The sequence below is a fragment of the Manis pentadactyla genome, chromosome 10 (genome assembly GCF_030020395.1).
Source record: "Manis pentadactyla isolate mManPen7 chromosome 10, mManPen7.hap1, whole genome shotgun sequence".
Classification (NCBI taxonomy): Eukaryota; Metazoa; Chordata; class Mammalia; order Pholidota; family Manidae; genus Manis; species Manis pentadactyla.
Window position 1 is genome coordinate 68,297,240 of NC_080028.1, and position 21,418 is coordinate 68,318,657.

General features: G+C 37.8%; 2 protein-coding genes across 13 annotated transcripts in view; one reads left to right on the forward strand and one right to left on the reverse strand.

Annotated features, from left to right (window-relative positions):
• CEP290 (centrosomal protein 290) overlaps positions 1-6,587 on the forward strand; it is a 97,526-nt gene extending 90,939 nt beyond the window's left edge. For all 6 annotated transcript variants that reach the window (XM_057486885.1, XM_057486883.1, XM_057486886.1 and 3 more), the window contains 2 exons: positions 5,371-5,450; positions 6,357-6,587. In XM_057486885.1, the coding sequence (XP_057342868.1) occupies positions 5,371-5,450; positions 6,357-6,587 (311 nt within the window). The remainder of the gene's footprint in view (positions 1-5,370; positions 5,451-6,356) is intronic.
• LOC118931952 (RNA 5'-phosphate and 3'-OH ligase 1) overlaps positions 1-18,077 on the reverse strand; it is a 36,627-nt gene extending 18,550 nt beyond the window's left edge. For 4 of the 7 annotated variants that reach the window (XM_057486910.1, XM_057486909.1, XM_057486907.1 and 1 more), the window contains exons 1-7: positions 17,869-18,050; positions 15,017-15,134; positions 12,454-12,549; positions 11,645-11,761; positions 9,912-10,109; positions 8,706-8,875; positions 7,393-7,481 (exon numbers count right to left, since the gene is read on the reverse strand). In XM_057486910.1, the coding sequence (XP_057342893.1) occupies positions 7,393-7,481; positions 8,706-8,875; positions 9,912-10,109; positions 11,645-11,761; positions 12,454-12,549; positions 15,017-15,134; positions 17,869-17,958 (878 nt within the window). In that variant the 5' untranslated portion in view covers positions 17,959-18,050. Of the gene's footprint in view, positions 1-5,656; positions 7,482-7,584; positions 7,715-8,705; positions 8,876-9,911; positions 10,110-11,644; positions 11,762-12,453; positions 12,550-15,016; positions 15,135-17,868 lie in introns of those variants that run through there. The other 3 variants (XR_008992096.1, XM_057486908.1, XM_057486905.1) reach the window with 3 other exon arrangements.
• Positions 18,078-21,418: the final 3,341 nt, after the last annotated feature.

Sequence of the window (21,418 nt, forward strand, 5' to 3'; positions counted from 1 at the left end):
GGGTTAGACAATAGACCAGTTTCATTCTCCTACATGTAGCTGTCCAGTTTTGCCAGCACCATCTGTTGAAGAGACTGTCATTTCGCCATTGTATGTCCATGGCTCCTTTATCAAATATTAATTGACCATATATGTCTGGGTTAATGTCTGGATTCTCTAGTCTGTTCCATTGGTCTGTGGCTCTGCTCTTGTGCCAGTACCAAATTGTCTTGATTACTATGGCTTTATAGTAGAGCTTGAAGTTGGGGAGTGAGATCCCCCCTACTTTATTCTTCTTTCTCAGGATTGCTTTGGCTATTCGGGGTCTTTGGTGTTTCCATATGAATCTTTGAATTATTTGTTCCAGTTCATTGAAGAATGTTGCTGGTAGTTTCATAGGGATTGCATCAAATCTATGTATTACTTTGGGCAGGATGGCCATTTTAACGATATTAATTCTTCCTAGCCACGAGCATGGGATGAGTTTCCATCTGTTAGTGTCCCCTTTAATTTCTTTTAAGAGTGACTTGTAGTTTTCAGAGTATAAGTCTTTCACTTCCTTGGTTAGGTTTTATTCCTAGGTATTTTATTTTTTTTGATGCAGTTGTGAATGGAGTTGTTTTCCTGATTTCTCTTTCTGTTGGTTCATTGTTAGTATATAGGAAAGCCACAGATTTCTGTGTGTTGATTTTGTATCCTGCAACTTTGCTGTATTCCGATATCAGTTCTAGTAGTTTTGGGGTGGAGTCTTTAGGGTTTTTTTTGTACAATATCATGTCATCTGCAAATAGTGACAGTTTAACTTCTTCTTTACCAATCTGGATTCCTTGTACTTCTTTGTTTTGTCTGATTGCCGTGGCTAGGACCTCCAGTACTATGTTAAATAACAGTGGGGAGAGTGGGCATCCCTGTCTAGTTCCCGATCTCAGAGGAAATGCTTTCAGCTTCTCGCTGTTCAATATAATGTTGGCTGTGGGTTTATCATAGATGGCCTTTATTATGTTGAGGTACTTGCCCTCTATTCCCATTTTGCTGAGAGTTTTTAACATGAATGGATGTTGAACTTTGTCAAATGCTTTTTCAGCATCTATGGAGATGATCATGTGGTTTTTGTCTTTCTTTTTGTTGATGTGGTGGATGATGTTGATGGACTTTCGAATGTTGTACCATCCTTGCATCCCTGGGATGAATCCCACTTGGTCATGGTGTATGATCCTTCTGATGTATTTTTGAATTCGGTTTGCTAATATTTTGTTGAGTATTTTTGCATCTACGTTCATCAGGGATATTGGTCTGTAGTTTTCTTTTTTGGTGGGGTCTTTGCCTGGTTTTGGTATTAGGGTGATGTTAGCTTCATAGAATGAGTTTGGGAGTAACCCCTCCTCTATTTTTTGGAAAACTTTAAGGAGAATGGGTATTATGTCTTCCCTGTATGTCTGATAAAATTCCGAGGTAAATCCATCTGGCCTGGGGGTTTTGTTCTTTGGTAGTTTTTTGATTACCGCTTCAATTTCGTTGCTGGTAATTGGTCTGTTTAGATTTTCTGTTTCTTCCTGGGTCAATCTTGGAAGATTGTATTTTTCTAGGAAGTTGTCCATTTCTCCTAGGTTTCCCAGCTTGTTAGCATATAGGTTTTCATAGTATTCTCCAATAATTCTTTGCATTTCCGTGGGGTCCGTCGTGATTTTTCCTTTCTCGTTTCTGATACTATTGATTTGTGTTGACTCTCTTTTCTTCTTAATAAGTCTGGCTAGAGACTTATCTATTTTGTTTATTTTCTCGAAGAACCAGCTCTTGGTTTCATTGATTTTTGCTATCGTTTTATTCTTCTCAATTTTATTTATTTCTTCTCTGATCTTTATTATGTCCCTCCTTCTGCTGACTTTAGGCCTCATCTGTTCTTCTTTTTCCAATTTCGATAATTGTGACATTAGACCATTCATTTGGGATTGCTCTTCCTTTTTTAAATATGCTTGGATTGCTATATACTTTCCTCTTAAGACTGCTTTTGCTGTGTCCCACAGAAGTTGGGGCTTAGTGTTGTTGTTGTCATTTGTTTCCATATATTGCTGGATCTCCATTTTGATTTGGTCATTGATCCATTGATTATTTAGGAGCGTGTTGTTAAGCCTCCATGTGTTTGTGAGCCTCTTTGCTTTCTTTGTACAGTTTATTTCTGGTTTTATGCCTTTGTGGTCTGAAAAGTTGGTTGGTAGGATTTCAATATTTTGGAATTTTCTGAGGCTCTTTTTGTGGCCTAGTATGTGGTCTATTCTGGAGAATGTTCCATGTGCACTTGAGAAGAATGTATATCCCCCTGCTTTTGGATGTAGAGTTCTATAGATGTCTATTAGGTCCATCTGCTCTACTTTGTTGTTCAGTGCTTCCGTGTCCTTACTTATTTTCTGCCCGGTGGATCTATCCTTTGGGGTGAGTGGTGTGTTGAAGTCTCCTAGAATGAATGCATTGCCGTCTATATCCCCCTTTAGTTCTGTTAGTATTTGTTTCACATATGCTGGTGCTCCTGTGTTGGATGCATATATATTTAGGATGGTTATATCCTCTTGTTTGACTGTGCCCTTTATCATTATGTAGTGTCCTTCTTTATCTCTTGTTACTTTCTTTGTTTTGAAGTCTATTTTGTCTGATATTAGTACTGCAACCACTGCTTTATTCTCACTATCGTTTGCTTGAAATATGTTTTTCCATCCCTTGACTTTTAGTCTGTACATGTCTTTCGGTTTGAGGTGAGTTTCTTGTAAGCAGCATATAGATGGGTCTTGCTTTTTTATCCATTCTGTTACTCTGTGTCTTTTGATTGGTGCATTCAATCCATTAACATTTAGGGTGACTATTGAAAGATGTGTACTTATTGCCATTGCAGGCTTTAAATTCGTGGTTACCAAAGGTTCAAGGTTAGCCTCTGTAGTGTCTTACTGCCTAACTTAGCTCGCTTATTGAGCTGTTATATACACTGTCTGGAGATTCTTTTCTTCTCTCCCTTCTTGTTCCTCCTCCTCGATTCTTCATATGTTGGGTGTTTTGTGCTGTGCTCTTTCTAGGAGTGCTCCCATCTAGAGCAGTCCCTGTAAGATGTTCTGTAGAGGTGGTTTGTGGAAAGCAAATTCCCTCAGCTTTTGTTTGGGAATTGTTTAATCCCACCGTCATATTTGAATGATAGTCATGCTGGATACAGTATCCTTGGTTCAAGGCCCTTCTGTTTCATTGTATTAAATATATCATGCCATTCTCTTCTGGCCTGTAGGGTTTCTGTTGAGAAATCTGATGTTAGCCTGATGGGTTTCCCTTTATAGGTGACCTTTTTCTGTCTAGCTGCCTTTAACACTCTTTCCTTGTCCTTGATCTTTGCCATTTTAATTATTATGTGTCTTGGTGTTGTTCTTCTTGGATCCTTTCTGTTGGGGGTTCTGTGTATTTCCGTGGTCTGTTCGATTATTTCCTCCCCCAGTTTGGGGAAGTTTTCAGCAATTATTTCTTCTAAGATACTTTCCATCTCTTTTCCACTCTCTTCTTCTTCTGGGACCCCTATAATACGGATATTGTTCCTTTTGGATTGGTCACACAGTTCTCTTAATATTGTTTCATTCCTGGAGATCCTTTTGTCTCTCTCTATGTCAGCTTCTATGCGTTCCTGTTCTCTGATTTCAATTCCATCAATGGCCTCTTGCATTCTATCCATTCTGCTTATAAACCCTTCCAGAGTTTGTTTCATTTCTGCGATCTCCTTTCTGGCATCTGTGATCTCCTTCTGGACTTCATCCCATTTCTCTTGCGTATTTCTCTGCATCTCTGTCAGCATGTTTATGATTCTTATTTTGAATTCTTTTTCAGGGAGACTGGTTAGGTCTGTCTCCTTCTCTGGTGTTGTCTCTGTGATCTTTGTCTGCCTGTAGCTTTGCCTTTTCATGGTGATAGGAATAGTCTGCAGAACTGGGACGTGTGACGGCTGGAAGGACTTCCTTTCTTGTTGGTTTGTGGCCCTCCTCTCCTGGGAGAACAGCGACCTCTAGTGGCTTGTGCTGCGCATCTGCGCGCAGACAGGGTTTCTGCTTCCTGCCCGGCTGCTATGGAGTTGATCTCCGCTGTTGCTGTGGGCGTGGCCTGGCTCAGGCAGCTGCTCCAAAATGGTGGAGTCGCGTTGGAGCAGGAGCGGCTGGGAGGCTATTTTTCTCCGAAAGGGGCCTCCCTGCTCCCTGCAGCCCAGGGGTTAGGGTGCCCAGAGATCCCTGGATTCCCTATCTCTGGATTAAGTGTCCCGCCCTGCCCCTTTAAGACTTCCAAAAAGCACCCGCCAAAACAAAACAACGACCACCAAAAAAAAAAAAGAAAAAAATTTTTAAATTAAAAAAAAAAGGTGGTCGCTCGTTTTTCTTTATTCTCCGGTGCCAGTCTCAGGCCTCTGCTCACCGGTCTTGCTGCCCTGTTTCCCTAGTATTGGGGTCCCTATCCCTTTAAGACCTCCAAAAAGCGCTCGCCAAAACAAAACAGCAAAAAAGCAGAAAATAAAAAAATGGTCACGCGCTTTTCTTATGTCCTCCGACACCCGGCCTCCGGTGCCCGCTCACTGTTCTTGCTGCCCTGTTTCCCTAGCATCCAGGGCCCCCTGGGCACGTACTGTGTCTGCACTCTGGCCCGGATGGCTGGGGCTGGGTGTTCGGCAGTCCTGGGCTCCGTCTCCCTCCCGCTCTGCCTGTTCTTCTCCCGCCAGGAGCTGGGGGGATGGGCGCTCGGCTCCCGCCGGGCCGGGGCTTGTATCTTACCCCCTTCGCGAGGCGCTGGGTTCCCTCAGGTGCGGATGTGGTCCGGATATTGTCCTGTGTCCTCTGGTCTTTATTCTAGGAAGGGTTGTCTTTGTTATATTTTCATAGATATATGTGGTTTTGGGAGGAGATTTGTGCTGCTCTACTCACGCCGCCATCTTCCGCCCCTCTTTTCGTTTAGAACATTTTTACATAGTAATTACACTGTTAAGTGTACCTACATGGAATAGCCAGTACTCTTGGGAACAGAAGCATTTCACCAGCTTATTTTCACAGGCCAGGTGTACTTGAGTCTGTGTGCTTCTGTTGTACCTCTAGTACCTAACAAATTTTCTTGTTTGTAGAAGTTTTCTCTGGAAAATAGCTTCTTCCACATAAAGAGTTAACCTGACTCTGTGCTTCTGGTACCTAGCAGATGCCTCGTCCTTGTCTGCCGTGGAATTATAATACCTGATAGAGAGCGTACAGGATTCACAGCCTGAAAAGTGTTTCAGCCATAAAATGCCATGTTTTCCATGCTCTGGTGCCATTGAGTTTCCTCCTTATTCTCTTAAACAAATCCTTTATCAGACTGGGAAAGGGCTAAATCTGATTTTAATTTTTTTGGCAGATCCTTATCAACTAAAGGAAAAGGTAAAAGATCTAGAAACACAGCTCAAAACCTCAGATCTAGAAAAGCAGCACTTCAAGGTAATTAAATGTTTAATTATATTATAGCATTATGTTTTTTGAAAACTAGTTTTATGATCATAATCTGAGTTTTAAGTATGTATCCTAAAAATGCATCTTATATCTGACCTTGTATTGCCAAGTTCATTATATTCATCTGTGTTAAAAATAAATATTTCTTAAGAGCTACCAAAAGAAACTTAGACAAAACAAATAGAATTAAAGGGTAAATTTATTTTTTAATTGTCACAGATACAGATCATTAACATTTTTTGTTATCATAAGTTTGGAATCACATTGAGAACAGTGTTTATTTTGAAATATTTTTCAGGAATAGCTCCCTTAAAGAAAGAGATTTGCTATCTTTTATCTAAGAATCTGTAAACAGAGGAGCATGAATTTGAGAATTAACTAGTGACCATTCTAAGTGGTCATTAAAGCTCAAATTGTCTCTTTACCAGATGCCTCTTTTCCAGGCAGAAGCCCTACAGTTTCCCTGATCATAAATATATTTATAAGAATTTGACCATTATTCTTTAAAAATTAGATATTTGTGAAGAAAATATAAATGAAGAAATTTTAACCAAAGTAACTTCAATATGGTGAATAGCCAAGTTTTTTGGTTGCCACATTGGGAGTACTTGCTTAAAGAAAGATTCAATCCCCTGTAATTTAAGAGTTGATAAATTTTAGTCAAAGACTAGGACATAACTAACAAAGAATTCGATTTAACAGTTAACAAGTTAAGTGAGTTATACTGTGCAATGAGGCCTTAAGAACAAAGTCTTAAGGACATACTTCTGCATTTATATTTGATCATTCAGGTTACTTTGGCTTTCATGTTTGTAACTAAATCTCCTTCGTTCAAATCTAGAAAATGTATTATATTCCTCGACACAGCTTTTCAAGATTGTATGTTTCCATTAGGAGGAAGTAAAAAAGCTGAAGAAAGAACTGGAAAATTTTGATCCTTCATTTTTTGAAGAAATCGAAGATCTGAAGTATAATTACAAAGAAGAAGTGAAAAAAAATATTCTCTTGGAAGAGAAGTTGAAAAAACTATCTGAACAGTTTGGAGTTGAATTAACTAGTCCTGTTGCTGCTTCTGAACAGCTGGAAGATGAAGAAGAAAGTCCTACTAATTTCCCCATTTATTAACTAAGTTAAAATTCCACCTGGAAGTCAAGCAAGTCTCTGAGCTACATTTTCTTCCCAATACCTTGTACTTTTACCTAAATTGGAAGTTTTAGTACATAAAACTATGTGATATTTTTAACATATTAGAAAAGTATATTTTTGAAGACTTATAGAGTAATTTGTGGTTTATCAAACAGGCGATAAGCTATGATGCATTTCTGTATGTTCGTGTTTGAAGTTTTTTGGTATGAGGGTAAATAATGATTTTAAAATTGGAGTTTTATATATACTTACATACTTATATGTGTTAAGATTCTCAAATCATTTATATATATGTTGTGAAGTTGAGCCATGTTTTATTAAATATATAAGATTAAATTCAGCTTTAACTATTTGATTTTGAAAATAAATGATCCAAAATTGTTGGTTTGATTGTTGTCTTTTAATTCCTACCCTCTTATGATAGATAGAATCCAACCTTTGAACAAACTGGAGAGCTTACTATTATATTTTCAAGTCCAAAGTAAAATTCATTCATTGATTCTAAATAAACTTTTGAATAGATATTTGCAATTGGGGAATTCATTTCTTCAAATGCTGGAAGACATATTGCTATATTAGACACTGAATAATTAGGAAACGTGAGCCATTTTTACCTTTTAAACATGGTGGGGTATTGAAGATTCAAATATAACAATAAAGCTGGTTTTTAATGGCATTTTCAGTTTACACATCAAGTATTATATCTTTCAGCCTACTAAATTTCTGATTATCTATTTTTGAAAAATAATTAAACAAACACTTACTATCAAAGGCATAATCATACTTGTTCAGGTTCATGTTGATTATAACTGGTTTTGAATTCAGATAAGTATCTGGAATTGGCCAGCACAAACCAAGATGATGGCGATGGACCTGAAAAGAGAAAAAGCTTTAGCCTATGTTATCTTCACTCATTTACAAATATTTGAGTGCCTACCATCTGCCAAGCACTACGTAAGGCTCTACTTTATCTTACCCTTGTTTTTTCATAGCTGTTCTCCTTCTGACATATTACATATTTACTTGTTTATTGTCTATCTTCCCCAATAGAATGTGAGCTTCATGAAGGCAGAGACATTGTTTTGTTGACTCTGTATTTCCAGCACCTGGAAACATGCCAGGAACATAATCAGGGGCTCCATAAATATTTAATGCATAAAGAGTCTGTTGCTTAGTACAGAGGCTAGCCAACTGAAAAATGTGGTCAGAGAGGCATTCTAACCAAAGGAAATGTCACGTGATAGAATAGTGATTTTTGCTTTGATTGTACTAAGAATGGTTACAATATACACACTGTGGGTGTGTTTAAGAGAGATGGGGGAAGGAGCAGTTTTGGAAAGTTAAGCAGGAAACTCTTGGCATCATTTAACAGTCTTAATCAGGGAAGTAACATTCTCAATTTAGGAGGGTGATAATTCAAGCTTAAATCTTAACTTAAAATTAAACAGCCAATTGGTTGTACAAAAGTGCACAGGTTCAACTGACGTAACACTTCATAACTGGCCACTGGATGTATGAAGTAATAGAGAGAGGTTAAAAATGATATCTAAGTTTTTGGCTTCAGTGAACTGCTGGAGTTAGGGAGTTGGTGTAAGTAGGTCTAGTTTTGAACATTACAGATTTCAAGAACCTGTGAGAAATCAAATAGAAAATTCTGGGAGACAAAAAGGGCACAAAGTGTAAAATAATTCATTCTGTATATATGTACCTATCACCTTAGCACTTTTTAACTGTAGGTTCTATAGTCAAGCAAGTTTGGGAAATAATGAGTTAAACTAAGTTGGTACAGAATGTCTCTGAGAGCAATAACGTGCCACATGAATTTCTGAGAAGGGGTTATGCAGTATGCAGGGTTTTCCAGGTATTTTTATCATGTTAATTCTGAAGCACATCTAGAAGAATCATTGCACCAGAGAATGAATACACACTGGGAAACATGATTTCATCATACAAAGGATGGTGGCATGTGAGAGTAAATTAAATTTCTTCACTGCATGTCAGAATTACTGCAATTTGTACAGAGTATTTTAGTGCCGTGTCTACTTTATTTTAGGAACATAAGACAACATAATCCCACAAGCTGTTTTCTGCCATTACCTTGATTAAAGAGCCATCATTGCAATGCCATACTATTCCTTCAATTTTACCCTCTCTGCAACCTTTAAACCAGGACAACAGATCACTGTCCTTCAAGCTAGGTAGATTTCTTATCTGAAATGTTCCATGTGGTATGAGAAGATGTAACGGATGCTTCTTGCTTCCTAACCCTAAATGGTAAAAATTTGCCATTAGCCATACAAGTTTCAAAAAGAATGACGACATTTACCTCTCCAAATAAAAAAGCCTTTGAAAATAACTAAGAATAAATCTACCAGTTTAGCTGATTTCCTTGAAGAGAGAGATACTACAAGTGCTCTCACTTAGAAGTGGTGTCTTATCCATCAAATCTAAAATTCACCTTCGTGTACTCAGTAACACCAGGGGGGCAAGCCATGACCTTCAGGCCAAATCCAGCCATATGCCTGTTTTTTTTTTTTAAGTTTCAAAGGAACACAGCCACACCCATTCATTTAAGAACTGCCTACAGCCTATTACAGAGGTATGGCCCACAAAAACCTAAATGTTTACTATCTGGCCTTTTAAAGAAAAAGTCTGCCAACCCCTGCTCTACACCAACAGCCACATTCAACTATGACTTAACGCTTGCCCAAAGCCACGCCTATCTCTGAGACCCTGTATATTCACTACCCTAGCTTCTTTTCCACTAGTCAGTCAAGTCAGTAGGCTCCTGATCTCCATATAAGATTTCCCTATTCCAGCTTTAATATCCTTGGGTGTCTCTGCATCCCTGACAACAACGTGCCCCATAGCGCCCTCAGGACATGGAATCAATCCATCCTATACATTTTGATGTTTGATATGCTATTCACTGCCAATTCTTTATTTACTTTACTCTCAGCTCTTAATTAATGCTAAATTAATTATCTAGCCATGAAAAGCACATCATGATTGTCATTCAACTCAATTCACCGTATGAAAAAGCAACGAGAAGCTACCCTTAATTACGTTTCATAAAACAGTAGTGAAATAGAGTACAGCAAAGAATGAGGGACTAATATCAGCCCGTTAGTGAAATGTTAAGAATTATGTGTAATAAAATGACTAAAAATGGTTATAATCCTAGGAAGCTATATAACTCAAATTTATCAGTCATGTTTTTAGTCTTTGTTTTTAAATTGAACCTAGAAAGTTCTCTCCATAAATGACTGTTATTACAACGACCAAGGAAAAGGCTTTACTTACCATACGGATTTCCGTTAACATTTGTTCCTATAAGCTCCAGTGTTTGTTCTAAGAGATCAGACAGCGGCACTGCAGTAATTTCCAGAAGACCAGGCTCATCAGGATGAGGCTTCAGCACCAGGGCAATTTCAAACTCATAGTTAACTACAGAGGAATGCCAGCAATACTGTTTACTGGTTTTCTCCACTGGTACCCAACCTATCATTTTAAGAAAAAAAGTGCTTTTACTACACTGTTTTTCTTTGGATTGTGACAAGGTCATCTTTATTTTTGTTGTAAATTTTCCAATTTTCTGGATATCCTATCAAACAGAGATACCACTTTTAATATCATAAGTTTTACTACTTTCTTAATCATGATTTTTTAATAATGTTTTCTTTATTCTGCTGAGAAATTAACCTGTTTACTTATTTACTACAGAGCACCCAACACTCCTTTACCAGAAAATTCACCTTTTCAGTAAGAACTGAGCACCATTCCAAGACAAAGCATTAAAACCTTCTTTACTTAATCTCTCTTCCTTCTCTCCAGTTTCAGGAACAGACATATGCAGTAAGTGTTCTACAATTTATTGTTCCAACATTTACTGCACAACTTACTGATTCCACATTTACTCAATGGTATTGCAATTCCTCTGCTAACTCCTGTTGCCAGAAGAGAATCCTTCCCTCTACCCCAAAACAGACAAACTAGGGCATATGTACCACTGTGCCCATCATCATCATCTTTGGCCTTCATTACTCACCCAGATTACTATGATAACCTGGTCTACCAGTCTGGTCTACAAATCTCCAATGAAACCCACCCTATAATTCTATTTCAAAAATTTTAATTCCATTTTGCTGTATCCCTAATAATCACCTCAGGATAAACTTCAAACATCTTTAGATGGAATACTAATACCCCTGTAAGATCTGAGTAGATTCCAAACTTCATCCTCAACATTTTAGTGTCCTCAAATGTCATATACCCTCAACATTCCAGCCACAATGAAGCATTACCTAGTATTTCCAGAGGACTACATAACCGACCTTCCGTCTTCCTTGCTGGTAACTTCTGGCTCTTAAGCTTCAGGACAGATACTCACTCTGCCTAGAAGCCTCCTCTAACCACCGCAGGTCGAACTAGAATTCTTCCTCTTCTATCCAACTGTACCCTGTGTATTCTTTCCTTTTAGTTCTTAAATCATACTATTAGTGGTGGATTTCCCCTAAAGTCTAAAACATCATCAAGGATAACTATTCTGATCTTCATTTTTTTATTACTGGAACCTATAAGTATTTTGAATATTACAGGTACTCAGGGCACCCCTGTTGTACTGAACCTTAATCTGGGGTATCCTACTCAGCACACTTTTGCAAAAATTTTCCCATCCCCAGAAACACTCCGTGGGAGACACCTATGTTCACCTCCCTCTATTGAGAAAGTCTTCTAGGATCTTTGCAAAAACTACACAGACACTACTCCCACAATGCTTTACTAATTTCTACAGACTACAGGTAGTTAATGGCACTTCTTAGAAAAGATTATAAACCCGAGAGAACATTCTTGATATGAATACATCGTTAGTATATATTGTTAAACTTAACATAGACTCAGAAATTTTGTGCAATACAGATAAATATAATGAAGAACCAGATTAAAATTAAATTCTGTAATTTCTGACTGAATGGCTCTTTTGTTCTTTATACTATTAAACACAAAACTGCATTTTAGAAGCATTTTCATGATACCAGGAATGTGTCCATTTTCACCAGGCATGGGATTCCCATTTAATTGTTCTATTTCCTTCGCAGGGATCCAGCACTCTGGAACAGGTTTGAAGTCCTCCTCAACATTCCAAAAAAATTCTAAAAGAATTAAATAATCTTACATGTGGCAACACTTTAAAAAATACAAAATACTGAACAAATTCAAAGTGGGAACAGCTAACAAACACAATTGTATCAGGTATATAATTATTCTCCATTCATTATGTAACTATACTTCTCAGGGTCAGGATACTAACACTTCAAATTTTCAATTTTTAGCTCACCACTCTCTATAAATAGTGGACAACAGTGTAACTAAAGTAGCAATGTCCTAGTATATGTAGATTTATGATGGCTTTTTGAGTCACTACAAATAAAAACACATATATATGAATAAGTGGACGTACAATGATGACTTATATCACCTTATATAATATTGAGACATTTTAATGTAATAAAAATATTAATAATGCTTTGAGATTTGGGCCTAATGTAAATTATATTTGTCTCTTAGGCACACAAAACCAAAATGTGTTGCTCATTAGAATACATAAATAATAATTTGTAGTCTTAATAAACATAATGTAATAAAAAGTCACAGAAATGTTAGGAACACACCTTAAAATATTTTTCAAGAATATTCTTTTATGTATTAAGATACTCAATTGTAATTTTCTTTTCCCAAGGTGCTTACATTGTATAAAAGATGAAATAAATACCATAACAAGAAATAAGCCAAAAATAACTGCTTACTTAAATCATGAAAAACTTAACAAAAAAGACTCACTAACCTTTTGAGTTTTGTTTCGAACATAGAAAATGTTTAAATCTTTTCTCAGCTTGTTTGTTAGGCTTTCTATCCAGCCGAGCCCAAAGATATGGCTGACCTAAAAAAATAATAAAAGGATAAGAAAAGTTTAAGATGAAAACAATAAAACTTATCTTGAAAGACATTTCAGTATGAAATTTGTCAATGAACAGTTGGGATCATCTAAGGAAGTAACTGTAGAAGGCAGGGAAACAGGCAGTCTAACAGACATATCCTACCTAGGGGTACCTGATGATGTAGGAAGACTTGAAGTCTTTTTTTAGAGGATGACGGGGATGAAATAAAAAATAAGTAAGTTACCGTTTCATAAGGACATTACACAACCATCTTTTATGAGTAACTAGCACTGGAGAAACTAAAGTTACCTCTCTACTAAATGGAATCCTAACCAGATGCTTGTATCCACACCTTCCCTAAAATGTAACTACATGCTAGAAGGGTTAATTACCAAAAACCTGGAATTAGGCTGGACTGTTCTGCATAGCTTTGAACCCTGATCAAGGCATGAAACACTAGTAATAGTGATGCATTATGATCAAGGATCTGCGAAGTTTCAGGGCAATGTACCTGCATTCTTTACTGGTAACAGTTAAAGACTAATGAGTTGCACCTGGTCTCAGTGAGTACCCTGGAAGCTCTGTTTTTGAGGCTGGTTACCGAGCAAGAAGATAACAAATCTCCAGTTGAGACTCCATTATGGATCCCATTTCCAAGGTGTTCCTTGCACACAGTGGGTCCTGATTTGAGAAAATGTGTCCTGCCAGGACCTTGAGGGTGGGGTGACAATAGGAACTTTAGCTGGCCTCACTTAGACCCTCTGCTCAGATAGTCTTTGGCTGCAGTACACATCCTTACATTAATGCCCTTGCTATATTGTGTAGTGCAATAAGCAGGATTTGCTAGCATTGCCATTTTGGGTCCTGACAAGGCAATCCTGTTCAACTGCCACCATTATACATAATCACACATAATGATGCACAATGACATTTCTCAATATAAATATTAAAGTCTAAAAATTTTCTTACACCTTTTTCAAATATATAAATCAGATACTAAATAATTATTGATTTTTAGTTTGGTTCAGACCTTCTGTATTACTAATTAGCTACCCCAATAAATAACCAGGTTAAAATTATAGTCTGCATTTCTGGCTGAATGGACCTTTTGCTCTGTTTACTAGTAAATGTAAAAAACTTATTTCACGGATACCCATTAAAGTGGCTATTATCAACAACAACAAAAAAGTGTTGGTGAGGATGTGGTGAAATTAGACCTCTTGTATACTGTTGGTAGGAACTTTTGTACACTGTTGTTAAATGGTGAGGCTACTATGGAAACAGTATGACAGTTTCTCAAAAAATTACAAATAGGATTAACATAGGATTCAGCAGTTCCACCTCTGGATATATAACAGAAAGAACTGAAAGCAGGGTCTCAGAGATATTGATATACGGTGTTCATAGCAGCATTGCTCACAATAGCCAAAAGGTGAAGCAGCCCAAGCATACACTGATGGCTGCTGGGTATATACATGACATTATGTGGTATACACAGACATCATGTATGGAATACTACTCAGCCTCAAAAAGGAAGAGAATTCTGACATGTACTACAAAATGCATGAAACTTGAAGACAATATGCTAAGTGATTCATCTAGCCAGTCCCAAAATGACAGATACTATATAACTTCACTTATATGAGACATTGAAAGGAGCTAAAATTACAGGGACAAGACAGAATGGTGGTTGTCAAGGGCTAAGAGGGGGAAACGCAATATCAACTGTACACACCACTAAACTGGACACTTACAAATAGTTAAGATGGTAAATTTTGTCATGTATTTTATAATTAGAAATGAAAACATGCATCTCAGAAGAGATTTCTTAGTATGAGAAATGCATTTGATTTTCATTTAACTACTCTGTTTGTCCTGCTGGAATTCAGAGGTTATTTCACAGAAAAATCACAAAGATTATTTCTCTTCTTTTCATTGTATTTTCTCCCTTACATTTATATTTGCTGACAATTCCCTTTAATTTCTACCTTTTTTAAGGCACATTAAAAAGAAATGAATTATAGACACTGCCAACAGTGAAAGAAAACAATGGAATCAGCACTGGGATCAGTGGAGCAAGAAGCAGCTCCAGGGTCAGACAAACCTACGTTCTATTAGCAGCTCAGCCACTCATTAATTTTATGGTCTTGGACAAATTGTTTAAGTTCTCTAAACCTCGGTTTCCACATCTGTGAAATGGAGAGGTTTATGGTGCTATTAGAGATAACAAATATGAAGTCAGTCTGCCTCTTAATGAGTATTAAGTAAATGATAGTTACCTTTCCTTCCTCCCCTGAGAAAATAACAATGATATCATAAATAAGTAAATTATAACAATCATGACTTTATTATTTTGCTATTACACTTACATTTTCAAGGGTTTATGAAGAACAAATGCCCCACTTCAAATTTATATAGTTTATAGATTAAAGAAATATAAGTAAAATTTGTAGTACAGTTTTATTTTACCTCTGTAGGTGGTAACATAACAACATGTTCCATCCACTTTTTCCGTTGGAATTGCACTGTGTATATCTGCATCTAATGCCTTGTGACTTACAGTTTCAGTTGCCAAAACTTTAAATGGCTGAAAAAAAAGAGAGAGAATTGGTTTAAGATACACAGCTTCTGTGGCTGCACACACACTCACCCAGAATGGTCTTGATTTTAGTAGTTCTACAAGTCATCTCCTGTTTATCCTTTAAGACAATTCAAAATTATTTCTGTGAAGTTCTCACCTGCCACCCCCTCCCTTCTACACTATCACCGCAGTACCTTTTTTCACACACAGATTTGTAACTATTCACATGTTTCTTTACCTACCACAAGGAGCTTGACACCAGGAACCATGTCCTTACCTAGCACAGCTGTTCACTGTGTTATTTGACAATGATTTGCTAAATGCCTCCTATAGGTTGAGTACTGTCCTTGGCACTGGAAATAGAGGTGAACACAAAAAAATCTGCCTTTGGAGAACTTTCATTTTAATGAGGAAGACAGCAGCAATAAAGGGCATAATACAATGTTAAGTGTGATAAGTGCTGAGGAGAAAAACAAATGGGGACCCTTTCAGTCTTACCAGTAATAAACTGTTTGCATAATTTATGGCTTTCTACTGTCAGGAAGACAAGCCAAAAGAGCGTCAAGAATGGAATAAAGAACAGCTTCTATGGCCCCTACCAACTTTTTATCTAAAATTTATCTTAATTTCTGAAAAAGATTTATGCCACTATTTTACAGCCTAAATTCATCGTACATATATGAAAAACTGCACAATATAAACATTATACTGGTGTGTGTGGGCTTAAGATTAATAAGTGAAAGTAATGTTTTGGAGTCAAGTAAACTTAGGAAATTAGTTCCATCCTAGTACTGATTTAGTACTTTCAAGACAAAACCGAGTGACTGGGGATTTATCGTTACTTTATGACAGTACTCTCAGAAGGTATCAATTTAACCTGTGGTAGCACAACACGCAAGGTTTGGCCCAATAACAATGTGTGTATATGTGTGTGTAAATTTCAATTTATCAGAGATTCTGAGACAGATTACTCTGCTGGGAGCTCTTGAAATATCCTTTCTGTAAGAATCGTCATCTACACTCTTTCTCTCAACATGTTCAAAGGACAACATAAGATATAAAGGGGTACACAAAGTTCTCCTTTACCTGCCATTAAAGACTTCAAGCTATGACTGGAAAAACAAGTTATGTGTGTATAAAAACTAATAGAGGATGTTAATTAAGAGGTCCCCTAAAATGTCTGGGTAATGGAAATCACTGGGATAAATAAAACGATCAAAGACTTTGTAGACAAAGTATGATTTGAAAAATTAAAAATTCAAGAAGTGATCCAGGCAGAGAGCATTGCCTGAACAAAATTACAGAGACAGTATTGTGACTAGTCTGTTTACAGGATGAAACAAACTTTGCTAGAACAGAGACTTCACTTTAAGTAGGCACCTCCATCACAGACACATATGCCAACTTCCACGGAGCCCAGGTGCCCAGGAGGCACTTAAAGAGTAGAATGGGCCTAATGAATAGGAAGCCTTGAATTACAGTTAAGGATTTGGATTCTATGCTACCAATTGGCTATTCTTAACTGTAGAGTGGCAAGAGAAGTGGCTTATTTTTCCTGGTGGAGGGTAATTTTACCAACTGTCCCCACTCCCAACATACAAAGTTGAGAATCACAGCTGGAGTGACCCATTACTCAGGGCAACACTGTTTCACATGGATTTAGGTTAGGGCTTAAAACAGGAAAGTTTGACAAGTACTGCTACAGATACTAGTAGGAACTGTGACCTTTTTAGGAGGAAAGAACCTAATGATGATCATTCTGGGAGGCAAGAAATAGGTAATGCAATTAGCAGAGAATAAAATACCAAGAACTCTAACAATAGTAGCAGTAAAAACCAGATGTTTAAGGTAAAAAGCATTAAGATTAATGGAAAACTGGCATGAAATGACTCCAGTGTTCATTCTTTAATTCAACAATTATTTATCCAGTGCCTACCATGTGTCAGGTCCTAGAAAACTGGGCATAGAGATAACAGGGCAGTCTTGGCCTTAAAGGTCTTTGAGTCTGGAAGGCAAGAAGCCAGGGTAAATCCTGCAAGCAGAGTGGGGGTCTGGGACATGCACATGCTGATTTTGTGTGATGAGCTGGAAGTCCCCAACTGACAACTGGGGGCTCTGCTATCAAGGACTTTTGTTACATACTAAAGAATTACGCTGACACAGGGCACTCATCATTCACTAAGGGCCCCTCTATGTGTAAAACAGTGGAGAGAACGTTAAACCCTGAGAAAGCTTCAACAAGTTGGAATCAAGGAGGTGATCACAGGTAACAATACAGGAGGTCTGGTCTTTGGGAACCTAATTAGGCTGTCAACACTGCCATCGGTTCCCAAGTGGGGGCAGGAAAAGCGAATCTTCTAAAAATCTCCACTTTGTCACCACGTGCTTCAAATGTGTAACGCTTGGATTGCGGGGACTACGTTAATTCTGAAGGTAGTTTTCCCCAAAAGGGGTTAACCTGAGAAGAGAGGCTTATTTAAGATGTGGGTTTTCAATTTCCACGCGCAGGCACGTCTGAATTGTCTGCAGAAAAATTCTCTCCAACAGTTCCTCCCTTATAACTAGTGAGTTTAAGAACCTGAAGCTCAGGGAGTAAGAGACCTGGAGCCCAGACCTCCACAGACAAGCCTAAAAAAATCTCCCAGCCGGCTGGGCGGCTACAGCGCGCCGGGTGCCCTCGCCAGCAGCGCCGCGGGGAGCAAGCAACGCGCGCCCGCCCAGCAACCCCGCACCCCCGCACCTGGTGGTCCCTCTTGGTGGCGGGCTCTTCTTTCACCTCCGTCACAAACACGCACGGCATCTTCCGCTGCACCGAGCCCAGGCGCCTCATGGTGGGCCCCACACGCCGTGTGACCGGACACGGTGCCTGCAAACCGCTCCCGACAGCAGGCTAGCTGTCCCCGCGCCCCACCCACCGAGAAACGGACCGGGACGCACGCCCGGAAGCGGCGCCGGGCCGCGGGGCCTTCTGGTAGTTGTAGTGCAGAAGTGCGAACCCCCTGCCGGGCGCTCCCGCGCGCTGTCCTCTAGGTTCCGAAGACAGTCAAAGAACAAGGATCCGCTTCTGGGTGTGTGCAGTTCATCACACTTATTAACCAGTAGTATTTATGAAAATTAAACAATAACAATGCATAAGTACTATTTTTTATTTACATTATTTTTTACTAAATTTATTTTTGTTGTTTATTTAGTTATTTATTTAAAAACTTAAGATGGCAATTTAACACCATTTTGGTGAGACCTAATTACCCGTTCTTTTTAATAAGTTCCTAGGGAAAGCACTGTAGAAATCTAGAAATATTCAGAGACATCCTAAGATGGAAAGAAAACTGAATTGCCTGGAAGAATATTAGAAAACGCTACAATTAAAACACTTGGGACAAAAATATATATATACTGTTTGAATTATACCTCACTGGGCAGCATATGGTCAAAGTGATAGGGAAAATTTTACAAGGACAGCCATCTAGTCCAGGAGCCTCCCTTCTGCTTCTCAGCAAAGACAACAGAACCCTCCTTTAGTTCCCGCTCTGCCAGGCACTCACTTCCCTAAACTCACTCCCTAAACTTACCCCCCCCCCTTGCTTGCTTGTTGTGCACGTAGAAATGTTGCAGATGAGGAAGCAGAAAGATATATATTGCTCTCCCTTGCCTTTGTTCGCGGCTCAGACGTTGGGAGATTACTCTCCTCTGACCCCGCCGGTGTAAAATTAAAACCTCAGCACTCCAAGACCTCCAAGTACCGCTTGGTTCTTCCATCAGCGATCCAGTCCAGGTTTTTCAGTAACAAAAGTAGGTTCTGATGTTATTTCCTGAGTGCAAAGTTTAGCCTTAGACTAATTCAAGACCATACAAATACCAACAGATTTCAGTCTCAATAATTAGTATTATTAAATAATATTAGCCTATTTCATTGAACCTAGTAGTCCTAAATAGGAGAATATTGTCTAGTGATATTTTTTATGTGCTTGAACAGGCCCAGTTCTCATTTCTCTGTCTTGTCTGCAAGTATCATACTGTCCGGTACTGTCCTGACTTAGTCCTTGGAAAATGGAGGTGTCTATGTATGAGGGGGTTCTCAAAGAATAAAATATCCCTTAAAAATTTTACTGTTTTTTCATCACTAGATTGAGAGAGGAGAGAGGAAAGAAGAGGTTTGCCATTTCAGAGTGTTTACTTTCTCTGTCATTTTTTATTTCTCATAGAAAAACCCAAGAAGGCCAAAAAAAATTTTAAGGGGGAGAAAACACCTGATGCTGGCTGCAGTGAGTTATTGGGACCAGAATTCTTAGTATTTTATAGTCAAGCACCAGTGAATTTTTGTTCTTCCAGAGGAATCCTAAAAAGCAGCTTGTTTCATGGGTCTCAAGGAAACAAACAATTAAATAACCCTCACAACTATCAACTTTCATTTCCCAAACTGCCACAGAATATTCTAGGTTCAACATTCCTTCATTTATGAGAAAGGATCATCTTCCAAAGCATTCCACTTGCTCCTTGAATAGCAGCAGTATGGCTACCATTTCTCAGGAAGCCCTCTATTCCCAGTACTTTGGTTTCATTAGTGCCTGGAGCAAAATCTCTGGCAGAGACAGAAGAGCCCAAGTCAGGGGAAGGCCAAAGGTTCAATCCACAGTTATAAACTGGACTTCTACGCTCATGGGTAGCAGCCAGCAGCTTTGCCTGATTCTCATAAACCTGAAGAGCCATCAAGGACTTATTACCAGTTTCTAGAAGTAAAGTGGTGTTACTGGATTACACTCTGAAAGAAAGACTTCCTTCTGACTGATATGTTAAAGCCTAGCATACACCAAAGGTATTCAATATTCAATCAGGACAGGGAAAGATAAATGTACTATTTCATTTTTACTAGTCTTTTTGGTTAATATACTAGAATTCAGCAAGAGAAATACTGTACAGTATTCACTGATGTAAACTAGACTACAGTTACATGTGAGGTCATTTTATGATGAGCAAACAATGGATTAGGTAACAAGGAAAATTCTGGAATTTGAGTTTGTGGTTTACTAGCAACCACTTCCAACATTTCTTCAAAGCTAGAGAAGGGAGAAGGTATCTTCTAACTTAATTCTTTAAGAATGACCATTTGTTTAATATACTGTCAACAGGAGGTCAGTTTTAAAGGAATACTACTGATAGCCTGAAAGACTGTGGAAAAGAGGTTCTTTTCCCCCTTACACACTGAGAATTCTTATATTTACATTCCTGAAATTCTAATATTAAAAAACATTGGATTAGCAGCAAGAGAGTTGAAAATGGCAAAAGTTGGGAATGACTGCTATTTCTTTTTTAATTCCACATGCATAAAGGTAAATATTGTACAATTTATGGTACTTCATATGCTTAAGCTTTTTAGTAGAATTAAGATATGGCAGTAACTGCTGAATCAAAATTTACTGTTTTCCCACAAAAATATTTTATGTATTTGAAATCTGAAGTAAAAGCTAATCGTGTACTTTTGATATATTGAATTTCTCTGAGGAGATCTGCGATAATTTTAAATTATTTAATTGAAACTACCCTTATATATGCCGGTTACATACCTATAGCTTTTTTATTTTCGGGTGGTACTTTTGCTTATATTACGGCTCCTTGAGACATCAGATTCCTGATATTGAAACTTTACATCATCATACTGTTTTGGTTAATGTGATTCCAGTCATGTACATTCAAAGAGTTAAATTCATGTCACTGTTGAAATTAACTTTAATAAATCTAATAGATTTCCTATTTGAAATTCACTAACCCAATTACTGAATATTCCCATCAAAAGTCTAAGTAAAAGGAAATATTTAATATCATGGTAAAAGGAAAAGAAATGATAAAAACAAATTAGCAAAGGATGAATTCAAGTTTATAAAGGTAAATGGTGGTAAGAATATTTAATTTAAGAGATTAGGATTAATGGATCTCAATGAAACCAAATAAATGTAGAAACTTTCGGCTTCACAATCACGTCAGAATGAACCCCGGTGATTGGAATAGAATACGATCATGGCTGGTGATTCTTTCTGGCTTTCTTCAGAAAGAGAAATTAGGTTGTTTTCTCCCTGGATTGTGATCAAGAGTTATCGCTGATCTCCTGTATTTATCTTTAGTGAGGCATATGGATTAACTGATAACAAAAAGTAGCATTTTATCAATGATTTGTGGCATGTTGGACTATTTAAGCATCAGATTATATTGTCAGTCTCTCACTAAAATTAGACTAATTTGCTAAAATTTAGATTTACGGCCTTATTTTGTAGTGTTTTTATGATTCTATTTTA